The sequence below is a fragment of the Pleurodeles waltl genome, chromosome 3_1 (assembly GCF_031143425.1).
Source record: "Pleurodeles waltl isolate 20211129_DDA chromosome 3_1, aPleWal1.hap1.20221129, whole genome shotgun sequence".
In the NCBI taxonomy this organism is placed as follows: Eukaryota; Metazoa; Chordata; class Amphibia; order Caudata; family Salamandridae; genus Pleurodeles; species Pleurodeles waltl.
In genome coordinates this window covers 419,360,353-419,379,738 of record NC_090440.1, presented here as the reverse complement: position 1 = coordinate 419,379,738, position 19,386 = coordinate 419,360,353, and the positions used below count along the sequence as shown (strand labels likewise).

At 44.0% G+C, this 19,386-nt stretch overlaps 1 protein-coding gene across 2 annotated transcripts in view; it reads right to left on the bottom strand.

Moving 5' to 3' along the window:
• LOC138284182 (aminopeptidase N-like) overlaps positions 1-19,386 on the bottom strand; it is a 260,695-nt gene that overhangs the window by 212,660 nt on the left and 28,649 nt on the right. For both annotated transcript variants that reach the window (XM_069222680.1, XM_069222679.1), the window contains exons 6-9: positions 18,951-19,064; positions 17,512-17,655; positions 10,562-10,627; positions 9,816-9,881 (exon numbers count right to left, since the gene is read on the bottom strand). In XM_069222680.1, the coding sequence (XP_069078781.1) occupies positions 9,816-9,881; positions 10,562-10,627; positions 17,512-17,655; positions 18,951-19,064 (390 nt within the window). The remainder of the gene's footprint in view (positions 1-9,815; positions 9,882-10,561; positions 10,628-17,511; positions 17,656-18,950; positions 19,065-19,386) is intronic.

The following is a 19,386-nucleotide window of genomic DNA, read 5'->3' as shown; positions in this document are numbered from 1 at the left end:
ATTGCTAGCCACATAGGCGTGAAGAGGAGCACACACCGCCAACTGCAGCACACCTGGGACCCACACAACCCTGACCAGTAGTGGATGCTAACAAGCTGGGTAGGCAGTATTTCGTCTTCAGCCACCAGAGGACCTACACCCACTGAAACACAACCACCACCCGGATATCACCCCCCCAGCAATTTCCTACAATGATGGCTACTGTACAGACCCCCTTGTGACTGCTGTGATGCCCTCAAGCGCCCATCCAGCTCTGGATAGGCCACCACCAGTATGTGGGCTATCAGGGGGGTCAGGGTCCGGTCCAATGGGCACCCCTTCCTCGTTGGGAGACCATCCCCAGCTGGGCCTCCACGGTCTTCCGTGCCCAGTGTCTCAGGTCCTCCCACTGTCTGCGACAGTGGGTGCTCTGCCTGCCATAGACCCCCAGGGTCCACAACTCCTTGGCGATGGCACACCATATACCCTTCTTTTGATGGGCGCTGACATGCAGAGGCAAAACAGACAGGAGAACACCATCAGACAAACAGTCAAGCCAGTAACACGAATGGCCCACCATACCAGTTTCCATCACTATTGGCACACACATGGCCCAGCACTCAATGTGTACCCAGCCAAGAGGACATCCCTCCCCCTTTCACGATGCCTTCACATATACCTCCATGCATTCATGCCACATGCATCAAACCCACAGTGTACTCACCTGTTGGTCTGGAAGCCCACACAGCAGTCCGTACTAGGGTAGGACCCCAACCACCAGTCTCTCCAATTCCTCTGAATTGAAGGCTGGGGCCCTTCCCCAGTCACACGCTCCATGGTAGGCTCCAGACACAGGTCACAGCAGCTCATACAGTGTAGGCCCTCTCCTATGGAAGGTCAGGAAACAAGTGAGGAATCAGATACAAAATGACGGTCATGTCCGCGGCGGTGCATACCGTCACCGCCGGCATAGATCACCATTGGCCACTGTAGCCCATTGGGCCCAATTATAACCAATGAGGAATTTCACGGTGGTTCCCGACCGCCTACCACCACGGCACGCATCATCAGCGGAATTACCTCACTTCCACCTGTCTCTCCACAAAGGAGAGATGGACTCCATTTCAGGGGTGAGGCAGGCCTATGGAATAATGCTGCGTCACAGGAGAAATAGGCACATAATTGACAAATTCCACTGACCCATGACATGTTTGCACATTGCGGAATACTGTTGTGGTTCCGTTATTCAGTTTGTGATAGCCTCTTCACTCTTTTTTCCCTTAGATATCTACCACTGTGGATGAATAGGTGATGGAGACCTATCCCCGAGTACAGACCCCTGGTGGACTTGGCTACATTGGAGGACAGGCGCATTATCCTCACCTATAGACTGGACAGGGCCACAATCACAGAGCTGTGTGCCCAATTGGAGCCTTACCTGATATCTGCTATCCGTCACCCCACTGGGATCCCCGCTTGTGCAAGTGCTATCAGTGCTCCATTTCCTGGCAACTGGTTCTTTCCAAGTGACAGTGGGCTTGGCAGCAGGAACGTCACAGCCAAGGTTCTCAATAGTGCTGACAAGAGTGGTGTCTGCCCTGATTAAACACATGTGCAGCTACATAGCATTCCCCAAGGTTGAGGATTCGGTCACAGTGAAGGCTGGGTTTTATGCAATGGGACATATCCCCAATATAATTGGGGCAATTGACTGAACACATATTGTATTTGTCACTCCCCCTGCCAGAATAAATAGGTGTTCAGGAATCCTAAGAGTTTCCACTCTATCAATGTGCAGATGGTGTTCTTGGTGGGCCAATATATCTCCCATGTCAATGCTAAGTATCCTGGGTTGGTGCATGATGCCTTTGTCCTGAGGAATACCAGCATCACAAATGTGACGGGCCAAATTCAGAGGCACAGGGTCTGGCTAATAGGTGAACCCTGGTTCCCACCAAGTATATTTGGTGTATGGATATGCTGTTGGCCATATAGGATAATGTGTGGCTAAATGTTGTCCCTCAATATTTGCAGGTGACTCTGGTTACCCAAATCTATCATGGCTGCTGACCCCTGTGAGGGATGCAAGTACAAGGGCAGAAGAAAATTATAATGAGGTACATGGGTGAACCAGAAGGATCATTGAAAGGACTTTTGGCGTCTTGAAGGCCAGGTTCCGGTGACTCACTCTGACAGGTGGATCCCTGTGCTACTCACCCAAGAAGGTCTGCCAGATAGTAGCCGCATGCTGCATGATGCACAACTTGGCCCTCAGATGACATGTGCATTTACTGCAGGAGGAGGAGACTGGAGATACCCCTGTGGCAGCAGTGGCCCCTGTGGACAGTGAGGATGAGGAGGCAGAGAATGAGTATGTGGACAACAGAACCTCTGTAAGCCGTCAGTACTTCCAATGACACACAGGTGAGACGGTGCAACTTTACATTTCAATAACTTTGGTTGTATTCTATGTGGCATTGGCATGCTGGTATTTCCCACTTCTATGCCTGCTTTCTGTTACCTCTGGCTATTCATTTTGCAGATATTTGACAAATATTCCTGGTGTGAACACAACAGCCAGCTACAGGTCATTGATTCTATGCTCATTCTATGTACAGTTCATTTGCACTGGTTGTACCTGTTTCAATCAATACATATTTGAAATACATGACATACTCGAAACCGATTTATATCAAAGGGTGTTTATTGAAGTGCTAATATATAGAGGGGGAAGTGCAATGGGATATGGTGATGATGGAGGAAAGTCCAGGGTATTGTTCCAATCTGTTCATAGTACAGGTGCATTGTCCAAGGGGACATAGGAAGGGGAGCAACGACAGCTTAAGGTGGACAGGGTGATTGAGCGGGACACAAGGGGGACAAACAGGAGAGTCTCATTTCATGGTGGGGGTCTTGGCAAGTGTCTCTGGCTTCTGTCTGGATCACAGGGAATGTTTGTGGGGTGGTTCACCTTCTGCAGGAGGAGGGGTGCTGGTGGCCTGTGAGTCCTGTGGTGGGGCTCTCTGACCACTACCGGTAGCAGAAGGGGAAGGCTTTCAGATGACTGGCTAGTGGCAGGGGGCCGCTGGCGTGACACTGCCTTGCTCATAATGTTGGACATGTCTGCCAGCACCCCTGCTATGGAGATCTGGGTGTTGTTAATGGCCTGCAAGTCCTTCCTGATCCCCTGATACTGTCCCTCCTGCAGCTGCCTGTTCTCCTGCACATTGTCTGGGATCTGGCCCATCGTGTCCTGGTAATGTTGATAGTCTCCCAGGATCTCAGAGAGTGCCTCCTGGAAAGTCGGTTCCTGGTCCTATCCTGGCGCACAGCACTCCTCCCAGTTTCCCTGTTGGCCTGAGCCTCTGTTCCCTAACCATGTGCCCACTGCCACTGACCCCGGGTCCCTGAGTGTTTTGGGTGGGAGGTGAGGTCTGGGGTCCCTGTACAGGTAGGCACACTGCTGATTGACGTGTCCTGGGGACAGAGGTTTGAGTACGCTGGGTGGGTGCTGTGGTGTTGTTTCCTGATGGGGGAGGCTCTGTGGTGGTCTGTGACTGGGTTGGGTAACCGGCTGTCCAGTGGTCCCTGATGGGCCAGGTAGATCGTCCAGATCCTGAAGATCAGAGTTACTGTCATCACTGTGGGCCTCTTCAGTTGGGGGACTGGTAGTGATGGCACCTCCTCTCCAGTGACATTGGCTGGGGTACCTGTGGGGATGTAAATTATGGATTATGCTTCATGTGTATGACATATTGTACATCCCTGGCTTCCCCTAATGGTTGGGGTTGCCCTGCTAGCTTTTACTTGTGTATGTTGGTGTATGGTGAGATTGTTATTTTCCCTATGCTGTGCATGCTTTAGTGATGAGTGTCCATGCAGGGCTGTGAGGGGTGTGCAGGCATTGGTACATCATGCAGGGCTTGGCATTGGGATTAGTGTGATATGATGGTGGAGTGTGTGGGAAGGAGTGGAGTGTGTGGGATGGAGTGGAGTGATGGGAGTGAAGGTATGTGTTGGCATGCAGGTAGGGAGGTGATAATTGTTCAAAGTTGACTTTCCAGAGTCCAGTCCTCCTTCGACTCTGGCCAGGCCCTCAGGATGCAGTATTGCTAAGACTTGCTCCTCCCATGCTCTTGTGGGGAGGAGGTGGGGGTCCACCACCAGTCCTCTGTATAGCGAGCTGATGTCTTGCTGCTATGGAACGTACCTTCCCCCGTAGGTCGTTCCACCTCTTCCTGATGTCGTCCCTTGTTCTGGGGTGCTGGCCCACAGCGTTGACCCTGTCCACGATCCTCCGCCATAGCTCCATCTTCCTTGCTATTAATATCTGCTGAACCTGTACTCCAAATAGCTGTGGCTCCACCCTGACGATTTCCTCCACCATGACCCTTAACTCGTCCTCAGTGAAACGGGGGTGCCTTCGTGGTGCCATGGGAGTTATGTGATGTGTGGTGGTGAGGGTGTGTTTGGTAATGTGTTGGGGTGTGTGAAGTGGAGTGCGTGAGGGATGTATGGGCATATGTGGTGTGTGTATGTAGTTGTAGCAGTGGTCTTGGTATCACTCTCATGCCAATGATTTGTATTCGAAAAGGGTTTTGGATAATGTGGGTGTGTGTTTTATAGTGGTGTTAGTGGGTGGGTGTGGTGTGTGTATGGGTGTCAAATGTGTGTTGTTTTCTCTGTGGGTGTCCATTGTGAGCGCAGTGATATGTACTGCCAATGGTTTACCACCATGGAATGTCCACCGTGGTGATTCGTGTGTCATAATGTGATGGGCATTTTTCTGTTGGCGTAACGGTGTGAGTTTTAATTCTGCCACTTTATCACTGACCTTTGGTCTGGCAGATTTGTGTCTGTGGCTGTATTCTGTCGGATTGGAGTGTGTGTCATAATATGGTGAATGGATATCCGCCACCGCTGCTGTAAGTTGTTGGCTGTCAGAGTGGCGGTTAGCGGGATTTACTGCCAATGTCATAATGAGGGCCTTCATCTCTTCAGAAAACTCCTTGTGCGTCCAAAATCAATGCACTGCCTGCTGAAATCGATGCAAAGCCTGCATTGCGACAGAGAAATCGCCGCACAGCCCACTGAAATGATGCAGCCCTGACTTCTGACTGTAAATTCGACGCAGCGCCTGCCCTGCGATGGAAAATGTGACGCATTGCCTACTGGATCGATGCAGCACCTGTGCCTTCTTCCAGCACATCAAGGAGTTTCCCCGCATTGTCCCAGGGTGTCAAAATATCCCCTCACCACAGTGAGGAACCAAGACTGCGTGCAAAAAAAACGATGCAAACCCCTTGCAGCGTGGAAAGAAATGACACATCGTCTCTGTTGCGCCTGAAAATTTTAAGCAACTCCCTTTTTTCCACGCATCTCCTCCTCTGTGGTCCCAGTGCACTGTTATTTTTTATGCCTAGCAGGTACTGTGTGCAGCCAAGAGACAACTGTTTGTTTCCGAGGATTGAGACTCTTTTAAACCGTTTAACAGTGATATTTTAACTTAAGCTTATTTGATCTTTATCGTTTTGACCTTATTTTATTAATTCAGATAAATTTTAGCTATTTTTATAAACCTATGTGGTTTATTTTTGTTGTGTTACTGTATGATTTATTGGCCAAATAATTTACACATTGCCTTCTAAGTTAAGCCTTACTTCTCAGTGCCAAGCTACCAGAGGGTGGCACAGGATAATTTGGATTTTATGTGATTTACCCTGACTAAGATTGTGGTCCCCACTTGGACAAGGGTGTATATCTCTGCCAACTAGAAACCCCATTTCTAACAGTTGGTATTCATATCTAGGGTGGTCATTGAATCTATGAATTAACCTAATACATGCTGAAGACCCACTGTTGTTCTTGCTAATTGAACGGTGTCATCAGCGTAGATCAATGTGGGGATAAGCTGTGACCCAACCCTAGGTATATCCTTGGATAGCGCACACAGTGAAGGGTCAAAGTGATTTTTAAATATATTGTGAATAAAAGTAAGGCTTAAATGCATCCCTGCTTAACCCTCTTTTGGACTCTTATTGAGAATTATACGGTCCTGGTCTGATTATATCTGATTGCAGCTGAGAGGTCTTGATGGAGTTCATGGAAAACATTTGCCAAACATTTACCAAAGTTTGATCAAAGCCCAGACCGATCAATAAATCCATGAAGGCAAGAGCGATTCACCTTCTCTTAGCCACTGCACATTTACTAATAATCAGATATAGGTTAAGGTACTGATCCAATGTGCTTTTACCTTGCCTGAAGCCATATTGGAGACATGAAATTACCTTATTCTGCTCCAACTATCCAGACTATCTCGCTAGAATCACCCATCCCAAACCTTGACTGTCAAGTCTATCAGAGATATCAGGTACCAGACCTGTCACCCTTTTTGAGCACTTAAACTATAATAGATATCTGCCATGTGGGCAAAGGGCCCTTTCTCCAAGCTTGGGTTACGATTTTTGCCCAGAACAAGGGGTCCTGCCTAAATACATGAGCTGGGACACTATGGGGGTCATTCTGACCCTGGCGGTCTTTGACCGCCAGGGCGGAGGACCGCGGGAGCACCGCCGACAGGCCGGCGGTGCTCCAATGGGGATTCCGACCGCGGCGGTAAAGCCGCGGTCGGACCGGCACCACTGGCGGGGTCCCGCCAGTGTACCGCGGCCCCATTGAATCCTCCGCGGCGGCGCAGCTTGCTGCACCGCCGCGGGGATTCCGACCCCCCCTACCGCCATCCAGATCCCGGCGGTCGGACCGCCGAGATCCGGATGGCGGTAGGGGGGGGTCGCGGGGCCCCTGGGGGCCCCTGCAGTGCCCATGCCACTGGCATGGGCATTGCAGGGGCCCCCGTAAGAGGGCCCCTACATGTATTTCACTGTCTGCTGCGCAGACAGTGAAATACGCGACGGGTGCAACTGCACCCGTCGCACGGCTTCCACTCCGCCGGCTCGATTCCGAGTCGGCTTCATCGTGGAAGCCTCTTTCCCACTGGGCTGGCTGGCGGTCTGAAGGCGACCGCCCGCCAGCCCAGCGGGAAAGTCAGAATTACCGCCGCGGTCTTTCGACCGCGGAACGGTAACCTGACGGCGGGACTTTGGCGGGCGGGTAATTCTGACTTTCCCGCTGGGCTGGCGGGCGGTCGCCTTCAGACCGCCAGCCAGCCCAGCGGGAAAGAGGCTTCCACGATGAAGCCGGCTCGGAATCGAGCCGGCGGAGTGGAAGCCGTGCGACGGGTTCAGTTGCACCCGTCGCGTATTTCACTGTCTGCGCAGCAGACAGTGAAATACATGTAGGGGCCCTCTTACGGGGGCCCCTGCAATGCCCATGCCAGTGGCATGGGCACTGCAGGGGCCCCCAGGGGCCCCGCGACCCCCCCTACCGCCATCCGGATCTCGGCGGTCCGACCGCCAGGATCTGGATGGCGGTAGGGGGGGTCGGAATCCCCGCGGCGGTGCAGCAAGCTGCGCCGCCGCGGAGGATTCAATGGGGCCGCGGTACACTGGCGGGACCCCGCCAGTGTTGCCGGTCCGACCGCGGCTTTACCGCCGCGGTCGGAATCCCCATTGGAGCACCGCCGGCCTGTCGGCGGTGCTCCCGCGGTCCTCCGCCCTGGCGGTCAAAGACCGCCAGGGTCAGAATGACCCCCTAAGTGCCCTAATCCTAGAATTATTAACAATAGCAACTGAAACCTCTTCTACCATGAAGTCTAAAGGAGAGTCTGCACTCAGAATTACAGATAGCAGGCCTGGAACAGCCTCTGTCATAATACCATAAATGCCAGAAAAGTGCTGTACCTAGACAACACAAGCTACTCTGCTGTTAGCGATGCCTGTAAAACAAAGTCTGGTTTATAACTGCCCAGAGCTGGGAACTGTTACTAAGAATGTGAGGGTGCAGGGGATCTTCCCAGGCTTGTTCTTCAATCTCTCTTTTACAGGTTTCTAGGGGGGTCTTTCTAATCCTTCCTCCTTTTAGCAATCTCATCCCTATCTCTCGAGATACTCTTCAGCGAGGCCAATATATTATGACTGGTCTTAGAACAGCAGGAATTGAACCATGTTTCTCCTCTGCTATCCTTACTACTATGGCTAGGGGCCTTAGGGCTACTTGCAATTTGTTCACTGATCTTAGTGAAAGCATCTAGAAGAGTTTTGTCATCCGTAGAATTCTCAAGACATAATATAAAATCCTATGCACAAGTAGAGTAAAGATAGTAAATGAAGGAATCAAGAATAACCTTACTCCATTTTATTCTATGCCCCTGGTCCCTACTGTTGGGACCCTTAATCCTAGATAGGTCATCATTACACCCTCTCCACTCCAGGGGCAGGTTTATGATCACTAAACTCTGACCATTGAATCCTGAACTGGACCACAAACTGGGTTAAATGAGCTGAAACAAATACATTACCTATAATTGTGTTAGCCCCTCTACTAGAAAAAGTGGGGACAGTTTCTCCCTTAGTGGCACCTTTCACAAGTACCAAGTTACAATCAGCAATAACATCATCAATCATACTACCCTCCACTGAATGTTCAAATGGGACACCCAAGTCAAATTCCGACATAACCCCGCCATCGAATAGTATAACTACACAGAGAACATAAATGCAGGTTGAGATCCCTAAACATAAATGCAGATTAAAATGCCCTCTGAGATAATTTCTTTATTTTCTAGAAGTCTAGTCATTGACACCTTCTCTAGGATATCTATTGTTGTCTCTGGAATATGGCAATTGGGCAAACATCTTTAAATATTTTGGCCCGTCAGCAGTGCAAGGTTCATCTTCAAAAAGTTGGCTTTCCACAACACATCTTACAAATTTATGCTCACTATTGAAATGTATTTCAATAAAAAGTGGAAGATAACTTAAAATTATTTAACTATTATGATCTGAAGCTGAGTAATGGCATTTCATTTTTATTCACAATCCTGTCTCTTCATGAAATAGAGATTTTACTTGCACAGTGACTACCAGCTTTTTGCAACTGTTTATGTATGCATAAACCTTTCCTTTATCCTCAGTAACTCATTTTATTTAATAAGCATACAACCATGTGGGCTGAGCAGTTCACTTTCATTAAGCACACAGCCTTGTGGGCATTGGGGTGACTTAGCTAATACCTAATGGTAACATTTCTACATGGCAAAGCACTTATCCTTGCCATGTGTCACTACAATGGCTTTAAAATTGCAACCCACCAAGAGCTATTCTAGAGTAATTCTCCCTACTCATTTATATGGGTGGTGTAAATAGACACTGCATTTAGAGTATACTACACCCTTACTGGAGTGGTAAAATTCAAACAAAAATCAGTTGGGTGTAGCCAATGTAAATGTGCTATTCCAGGGACTAAACACAAGCTTTCCGGCACAGAATGGCAGGCTCACATTGCAGAGAGTCAAAAAACAGCAACAAAAAATCCCATAAAAGACAAAAAGGGGACACCATGCAGAAATCAATTTACTGCATCTACAATAAACAACAAACCTAAGATAAGTCAGACCTATTGGCCTTAACACTGCTTATTATCTATTTTTTCACCAACTAAATGCTGTAGCAAATCAAGCTTAATCTTATTTCCAACTGGAACCCCACCTTTTTGGATGATTTCAAGCAAGTGAACACAAAAATTACCTTCATACCACCTTAACAACATCTACAAATGCAGACCAGGTAGTTGCAATGTTAGTAGAAATGCCTAGCACATGCACATAATATGAATATACATTGCTTGCAATACCTAAGGACTTCCCACCATCAGTGTGCTTATACGCATTTCTTATTAATCCTGTCGTTAGCTGTATACAATGCCCCACCACTTACCTTTTGCAAGCAGGACCACAGATCATCATAAATGGTGTTGTTATATTCATAGGCATGTAGATATGACTGTGAAAATAATAATGCAATACTCATGAGCACAAACAGGAATTCATTTTGTGTTTGTAATCCAAGTCATCTGATATTCTGGAGGAAAATTGTTTATCAGAAAATCACATAAATTAGCAGGTAAAGTTTTTTTTTCACCTACTGTACCTATCTTGTGTATAAGATTGTGCTAGTTTTTTAATGTTGTTCAACAAATTTTTAGTATAGCTGATGAATGAGAATAGATGTATTCAAGTTTTAGTCAGCGTAAGTTAACAATGCACACACAAATAAAAAAACACCTAATAAGAAGCATATGCAAGTACTTCAATGCCTAAGAATTCAGGGGTGGATTTCTACTCACAGGTCACTTTGCATCAACAAAATATTGGTAAAGTTGTACATGAGACTTTTGAGCTTAGTGATTTCTTGAGTGTCATGACATATTTCTATCATTGTTTTCTGTACTATCGCCTTGGCACAATGGACAAAAAGGTTGGTTTTCCACTGAGAACCAAACTTGTAATGGATGTACTTAAATATGCAATTTAAAAATTACTTTCAATATAAAAATCTAAAATAGGGGGCACACAATTAAAAATGACAGTAAAAATCAAATGTTTTTCTGATCCAAATAAGGGGTAAGGTTTAGTTGGTACAGTGGAATCCATACCTTGCTTTTTTTGCTAATCAATACTTACACTTAGCCCTTCCACAAATAGATCCTCTGATAAAAATTCAGACAACATTCGAAGAACAGATGCTCCCTAGAAAACAAATGAGTTAAAAACACAAATCAATTTTAAGAATGCTATTAGGACACATCTTATCTGAACATTTTGACTTATGTTTGTGACACTAATCCTACAAGTTGACTCTCAGTGAAAATAATTTTCACTTTGGGCACTTATGTCTTGATACAATAGTATCACAAGGAAGGGTTATATCTAGAACCGGTCTGCAAAGGGGACAACAACAGTCGAAAAAGGACATGTAGCTTGCATATGATGGGCCACAAGTAAAAGCAGAATGCGCAGTCATGAGAATAGGGAGCCGTTAGACCTGGCATCTTTGGTGTGGTTTCCCCTAATTTTGTGCCCTCTGCCCTCCTGTTCTTCAAACTCATTTTTTGCTGACTTTTAGAATTCTGGGCACTTCACCACTGCTGACCAGTACTAAAGTGCTGAACATGTTAACATTGACTTTTCCACAATTGACATATTTCATTTACCTCTAAGTCTCTAGGAAAGACCAAAATATGTGCCCAAGACCTGTAAATTAAATGCTACTAGTGTGCCTGCAGCACTGATTGTGCCACCGAATACAGTAGTCTTTCAAACATGTCTCAGGCCTGCTACTGCAGAGTCTGTGGGGGTCATTCTGACTCCCGCCGACCGCGGTAACCGCAGGGCCGGCGGGAGCCGCCAGAATACCGCTGCGCGGTCAAAAGACCACCACGGGTATTCTGGGTTTCCCGCTGGGCTGGCGGTCGACGGCCAGAAGGCCGTCCGCCAGCCCAGCGGGAAACACCCTTCCATGAGGATGCCGGCTCCGAATGGAGCCGGTGGAGTGGAAGGGGTGCGACGGGTGCAGTTGCACCCGTCGTGATTTTCAGTGTCTGCATGGCAGACACTGAAAATCATGGTGGGGCCCTGTTACGGGCGCCCCACGACACCCCATACTGCCATCCTGTTCCTGCCGGCCAAAACCGCCAGGAACAGGATGGCAGTATGGGGGTCGGAATCCCCATGGCGCCGCAGCAAGCTGCGCCGCCATGGAGGATTCCCCAGGGCAGCGGAAAACCGGCGGTACACCGCCGGTTTTCCGTTTCTGACCGTGGCTGTACCGCCGCGGTCAGAATGCCCTTGGGAGCACCGCCAGCCTGTTGGCAGTGCTCCCGCGGTCGTTGACCCCCTGTGTGCAGTTTTAGACCATTTTGACCCAAACCTTCCTTTTATTACATGTAAGTCACCCTAAGGTAGACCATAGTCAGCCCCAAGGGCAGGGTGCAGTGTACTTCAAATGTTGGACATAACTTTTAAATTTAACATGTCCAGATAGTGAAAAAGTCTTAAATTCATTTTTTTTCTACTGAACAGACTGTCTCCCCATAGGATATCATTGGGATTACCTTAAAAAGTCTTTTAAATGTAATTTCCATTTGGGAAGAGATAGACATATGGAGTTTGGTGTCCCTGGACAATTTAAAAACACAATGTATGGTGATGTTGGATTTTAAATTGTAGTTCTGAAAATGCCACTTTTTTTGAAAGTCGGCATTTTCCTACTTTAATCATTCTGTGCCTCAATCTGTCTCTGAATACACACCTGAGGTATATGACAGATGGGCTTTGGCATTCCCATTAGACAGTCACACACAAAGGGTGCTTGGGTGTAGGCATTTGCATATTGATGGCCCATCACCAGGCTGTTGGGGCTTTCTGGGCTAGATGGGAGGGAGAGTTAACACTTACTCCTGAAAACTATGTGGACTTCAAAGGAAGGTCTGGAAGTTTCTCCCACCTTCCAGAACCAAGGCATCACAGTATTAACACTGGATCCCAAACCCCACCAAGTCAGATCTCTACTGGAATCAAGGACACTCTACCAGGAAGAAGTGCTGCTGTGCTGCGAGGAGGGGCTACAACTCTGCAATTGAATTGCTATGTTGGCCTTCTGCTGCTGTGTGCTGTGCTGTAGGAAGGACTGCCACTTTGCTGTTTGCTCTGCTGTGTTGGTCTGCTGCATGCTGCTTCTGCCCTGCAGTTATAAGGACTGGACTTGCTCTCTACATCCTTGCACCCAAGAGTCTCCACAGGCTTGCTGGCTTGCCCCTGTTCTCTTGCGGTCTTAGGGACATCAAAGATAGCTTGCAACTCTCCTGGTGCTGCTCGACATTGCCATCTGTGAGTCCTACCTTTGCCTGAAGTGTCCCCTCCAGTCCTTTGATTTAGAAGGGGGTTCTGCAGCAATAACCTTCAAAAAGCGAAGCATCGCCCTAAGTGTGGCAGGAAAATCAAGGCATGGCATCCCTGTCGATGATGCAGGAGCTACCCGATGACAGCAACTTCACTACTGTGTGAACCGAAGAAGACGCATCGCATCCACTTCCACAGAGACTGAAGTGTGGCGATGCATCATATTCCCGTAGTCAATGCATTGCTCCAAAAAAGGTGCTGTTCAGTGGACCTTGTGTGGGTTCTGTAGCTGGCCTCCCCTCCATTGCAGTCAGCCTGAGTTTTGGATTTGCACTGGTCCCTCATGACCCCAGGCAACCTTTCTACTGCTGTACACTTTCTAAGCGCTGTTTTCACATTTAGGGGCTGATTTAGAGTTAGACGGATATGGTTACTTCGTCACTAATGTGACATATTTCCCGTCTGCCATATTAAGGTTCCATTATATCATATGGACACCCCAATACGGTAGATGGGATACCGTCACGCTTGTGACAGAGTAACCAGTCAGCAAAACTCTAAATCAGGCCCTCAATCTTTAAAAAATCAGATCTCAACTTCTACTGATTGGATTTTTGTCATTTTGGTCTTGTTCTAATCAGATAAATATCACCTATATGGCCAGCTGGGTGTTGAGTTTTTTTGTGGTGTCTTTCACTGTGTTACTGTACTTGAGCTAAGCCTGGCTGCTCTGTGTCAAGCTATTAGGGGGTGAGCACAGGTTAATTTAGAGTGTGTATCAGAATTACCCTGACTAGAATTGTGATCCCTTATTGGACAAGGTGCATACATCTACCAACTAGAGAGCCAGGTTCTAAGAGGATACAAATGCCATTGAAAGAGTCCAAAACTCATGCAGTAATGGCTATGTTATCAGACCTTAGAATGAACATAGCAGTTGTTTTTCACAGTTGTCTGATTATTAACTAAACAGTGAATATAAAATAATGATGCTGCACTGTCAAGCATCCTTACCTGATATCACATAACAGAGGTACTATGAAAAATGTTGTAAATTAACCACTAGTTACAAATGATACCCTCCATGCTAAAGGGGCTCTTGTTTTGACGAACACTGAGGTGTAGTTTTTGTAATATTTATTATGTGTTTTATATAGCACATACAACACTAAGGAACACATGTGAGGCCTGAACATTGATTAGGGAATATTGTTATACTTTAATATCCTAAGCGTAATATCAAGGATAAAAATACCATTTATAAGTATGTAAATATTTTAAAATCCTAACTCCATATCTATGTTTTTTAACAATATATATATCTTCACACTATGTAGATATGGAGTTAAGAAAGATAAATCTACACCTCCCAGTATGTGCTTGATTTTCAATATGTTTGTCAATATTTTAGCTATCTGTACTCAGTATTCCAGATTTCAACCCAAAGAGCATCAGAGTGCTTTATGGAGGTTGATGTAAGTATCTGGGTAACATAACAGCAACATAATCAGAATGTAAATAAAAGCTTACTGTCACAAAATTTTCAAATCATTCAGAAGTAAAAGTAATCAAAGACTAAAGCACCCACTAGTGTCCATGAAATAGTTCAAACATGTACAAGCAAAAGAGTGATCCATTCAGAGACCAACATACATAGGCTCATCCAATACTCAAGACGATATACTTTGCAACACTATAAGAGGAACACAATTACAGTATTATAGAGTGGTCGGGGTACTAGTGAGAGCGGGAAAGGAAGCATTGATCAGGAAGAATGTGTTTAGTTAGGTAAAGAGGCAAAAATGAAAATAGCAGGCAAAATGGAGTTTCAGGCTTTAGGAGCACATCTAGAAGCAAGAATTAGCAAAGCCAATTGTCCTAGGGTTGGCCAACCCATCCTTTGGCTGTGGTAATTCTATGTTTGTTAGTTACATAGGGAGCCTAGCAAAATAGACAATTAGATAGATAGATCATTTGATAGATAGATAGATAGATAGATAGATAGATAGATAGATAGATAGATAGATAGATAGATAGATAGATAGATAGCTAGATAGATAGATAGATAGATAGATAGATAGATAGATAGATAGATAGATAGATAGATAGATAGATAGATAGATAGATAGATAGATAGATAGATAGATAGAGTCCAAAGATTGACAAATAGGCATAAATAAAACCAGACATAGAAAGAATGATTCAAGGTACATTTTCTGTTTAAAACAAGGATATTGAGAGAATTGTAAAGGGAATGTAAATCTGGCAAGAACCCCCTAAAATCTTCAACTGTTTTGGACAGATAATAAGATTGATAAGTGTAATGGTGTAAGTGCTATGCATGAAATTCTTTATGTTGATCTACCATCAATAGTTAACCAGCTGAAAGAGTGCAGTACCAAAGTGATGTGTATCTTGGGAATATATGTTTGTGGTTCTGTTCCAGGTAGAAAGATTTGATCCACCCAGTAATTCTAAACTGATAGCTAGCATTACTACCAATGGTGCTGATGTGTTTACGAAAATTACGCCTATTATCAAGAGTAAAGCCCAGTGATTTGATGCTTTCAGTGATGGTCAGAGAACACCAGCTGGCAAAATCTAGACATTTCTGGAATGGAGCCAAGCAAAATTGGGAAGAAATGAGAAGAATCTCTGCTTTTCTGGGTTTTAATTTGAGGTGGTTAACAATTGCATGCTATCAAGGGTAAACTCAACCAGAGTGATATCCGCAGGACAATATGCTTTTGGCTAAATCTGGGTTTTCTCAGCACACCAGTGATATGAAATTCCAGAATCTCTGATGTCATTGTCCAAGGGTATGATATACAGATTAAATAGTGCATTGACTAAAATAGACCCATAGGGCCTACCTTGTTGTACTGGAGCATCAATAGAAAGAAAACCGTCGGTTTTAGTGGGTAAGTAGGATTCCAGCTGGTCCAGAGTTTTGTGTTCATATAATTTACAAATGAGAATGTTGTGTTTAACAGTGTCAGACGCTACTGATATATCTAGCATTATCAGCAAACATGAGTTATCATTGGCAAATATATACTCCAAACTTTGTGGTGGTTGTTTCCGTATTGCAACTAATCTAAAGCTTTACTGGAATTTATTTACCAAGGAGACTGACATCTTTTACACATCCTTTCAATTAGTTGCTCACACAGCTTTCCAGGATTTTAGCTAGAAAAGGTTAATAAGAAGTTGTAAAAAAGCCAGGATAATAGTGGTCAACAGCCTTTTTAAAAGAAAAAATATAGGAAGGGTGATGTGCCCTATTTTCAAGCAGTCATGAAACTCTCAATAAGAAGAAGAGAAATTAGCTGAATGAGGCATTATAAATACAGGTGAAGATACAGTCATACAGAGGAAATATCCACTTCCCCTAGCAATTTTAGGCGGAAGTATGTTATGTGAAGCTAGTGAGGGGAAATATTGAAGTTCAACATATATGGGAAAATTACGCATTTATCCTGTAAGAGACTGGTAAAAGTAGAATGCATTTATTTCTGTGAACTGTATAACAAAGGCAGAGACTAGCAACCCACTAGCAACACACCAATAGTGTTACAGTTACACATCTACAAGGTTTGAAACCTTGGTCAGCTTGTTCCCAAATGCACATTCTTTAGGGACCGCCGCTGTCAATAGCTAATAGAAAGGATACCAAATCTACACACATCATTTCACATGCTCCACAACAGGATTTGTACTATATTGCAGGAATACTTTATAGCTGCATTTTCAAAGCACTTCATTTTTAGCTGATATGACACATATATAAACTGTTGATACTTGTTTTCTAATAAGCTTGTAGAATGATATTGGTGGACATTCAATTCAAAAATAACCAAGAGAGAGTAAGTTGAACACACCAGTTTTAGAGCAGGTGAAAGGTAATGTTTTACCTTTCACCAGGTAGGATTTTCCTTTGGAAGGTGTCCCTTCCAAATGAAAATCAGTGAATCAAAGCTACATTTGGAATGTATATGTTCAATCAAGGACTTTGCAATGGGATGTGACTACCTCTGCCTTGCACTCAACTGATTCAAAACATCTGCAATCACCTGAGTTTCCGTCATATTGTATACTGTTGTCTAGTTAGTAAAAGAGATCCATTACAAATCAATCTTGTCCTTATGATTGCTTAGATCAAAACAAGTCTAGACAGCTTACAGTAACACAATTTCACTTGCAAGGCATAGCCATAGGTATTCCAATAAATTAAGGAGTTGGTGTCTCAACTTACATTAAGCTTTAGACTACATCACTGCTTGTAAATAAATGTTGTTTATAATATAAAAAGGTAATAGGTAAGAAAAACCCAAGTTTAAGAAAGTATGATGATTTTATAGTTAATATCGATATATATTGATAGTATATATCCTTATTGGTGTCACAAAAAGGCATTCACTAGTCTGTATAGTTTACGAATGTTTTCATAAATATTAAATATTGACATGAAAAAAGCTAATTCAAAAAAACTAAAGGAAGAAAATGATTGTGCCTTTTCCCAGAACCCTTTACTTGCAACAATAAGAAGCATATGTTTTTGGCCAATCCAGGAAAACATGATAACCTGCTTGATTGTCAGGACAAAGTGAAGCTGTGCTTGAAAGAAAACAAATGATGACCATTGTGACAACAAACATTAACTTTGAACATAGAAAGAAATGTTTTGATTATAAAAGAATAAGAGAGGATGATTGTGACAAAGACATGATTACCTTGCTGTAGGAAATGGAATCAAAGAGTTCACTTATTTCTGCCGGAGTGTTGACTTCTTCCTCTTTTGATGATAAAGGATGAGAAGATGCCAATGCATCAACCCCCATCACTTTGTAGACATCGTTCAGTACTATCAAATCCTTCTGTAAAAAACAATGAATGAAAATCTTACTTGTAAACCAACAATACCACCAAAGTAGAAGGTTAAATCTGAAGCCTAGCTTTAATAACTCATGGTGATTACCCACAACGCCTTCAATGTTATTTAAAATTTATATTTTAATAGAATGACAAACAAATAAAATTTCAATTGATATCTTAAAAATAACTTGTTGGTTCAATTTTCTGGTGCATTAGGATGGTGCAGCGACCTGCTCATACACAATATGGATGTCCATTTCTGTAAAGTTTAGTAGGAACACAGTCCATACAACATGACATTCAGCAATTGAATGTGTGTTGTTTTGGACAAGGCCACCTGGAATGATTTGTTTTAACAGAACCAATCACAGTTGTTTAATTCATTTCTGATAGTCTTGCCTCTGTAACATGGCATGGAAAATTGTGCAATAATTCAGACTTCCGGGTGAACTCAAAACCAGAAAAGGCACCAAAGCCTTTTTGATGAGGTTTTGAAAGATGTACAAGAACTTAACATCAAAGGACCCAATTCACAAAGGTAAGCTAAGATCAAAAGTCTAAGTTCAGACCTAAAGTCTACCTGTACTCATAGTAAAGTTAGACTTTTGGTCTAAACTTGAACCAAAAGTCTACACTTATACCAAAAGTCTAACTTTGCTCATAGTAAAGTTAGACTTTTGGTCTAAATTTAGACCAAAGTCTACAATTAGACCAAAAGTCTAAATTTGCTATAAGTAAAGTTAGACTTTAGGTCTAAACTTAAACTGTTGGTCTAGGTTTGCCTTTGTGAATCAGGTGCATAGTTATTTTCCATTATATATGAATGTACACTCGGTAAAATAATGAGGAAAAAGACAGTAAACAAATACAGTGATTTATTACTGGTAGATATAGTATGCTACTGAGTTATCATCATAATCATCATTAGTTATAATGCTACTTACTGACACTAAGGCTTCCAGGTGTGGGTCAACACACATATTACTGTACAGTTGTTTACGTGGAGGACCTCTATTGGAAAGTGATTTCCAAAATAGTTCAGAGGTTTTGTTTATTGTGATTATGTCAATCTGATGACTTTACACTGTGTTGTATATCCAGTAACTAATGAGTAAATTGAAATTGTTGCATACAATCTATCACATAATACCTTCTTAAGGGACACAGCCACCGTTGTCAAACTATGGAATACATGAGGGGTATTTCTTATTGTATTTTGTACATAACAGAACCTAAGTCAAGACTCCTGGATCCATGTCATAACAAAGCAATCAGTAATGTTCTTCTGGGTACTCACAATATTCCATGATGGCTCAGCATAGTCAGCTCCTAGGTATTCAACATAGGAAGCAAAGCCCTCGTTCAGCCAAATATCATTCCACCACTTAAGGGTTACAAGGTTTCCAAACCACTGAAGAAGAGCAACAAAACCAAATAGGGGTTAGAAAAAAGTAAAAACCATTAAAGACAGTAAACAGCTGAACTGTCTTAGTGATTTTACGTTCACCTCTACTACTTGTATATACACACCATTTGACCAGTTACTTGTAACATATGCTCTGTAACCAGAGTATAGCACTGAAATCACCTGGGCTGGACAATATAATTCAAATGAGCTCATGAAAATAACAAAACAGGCAAGTGTTTTACTGGAAACACATGCCAATTTTCATCTTTTGTTAGATATTCTTGAACAGTGCCATCAATGTCCTGCTATGATTGCCCCCAAATTG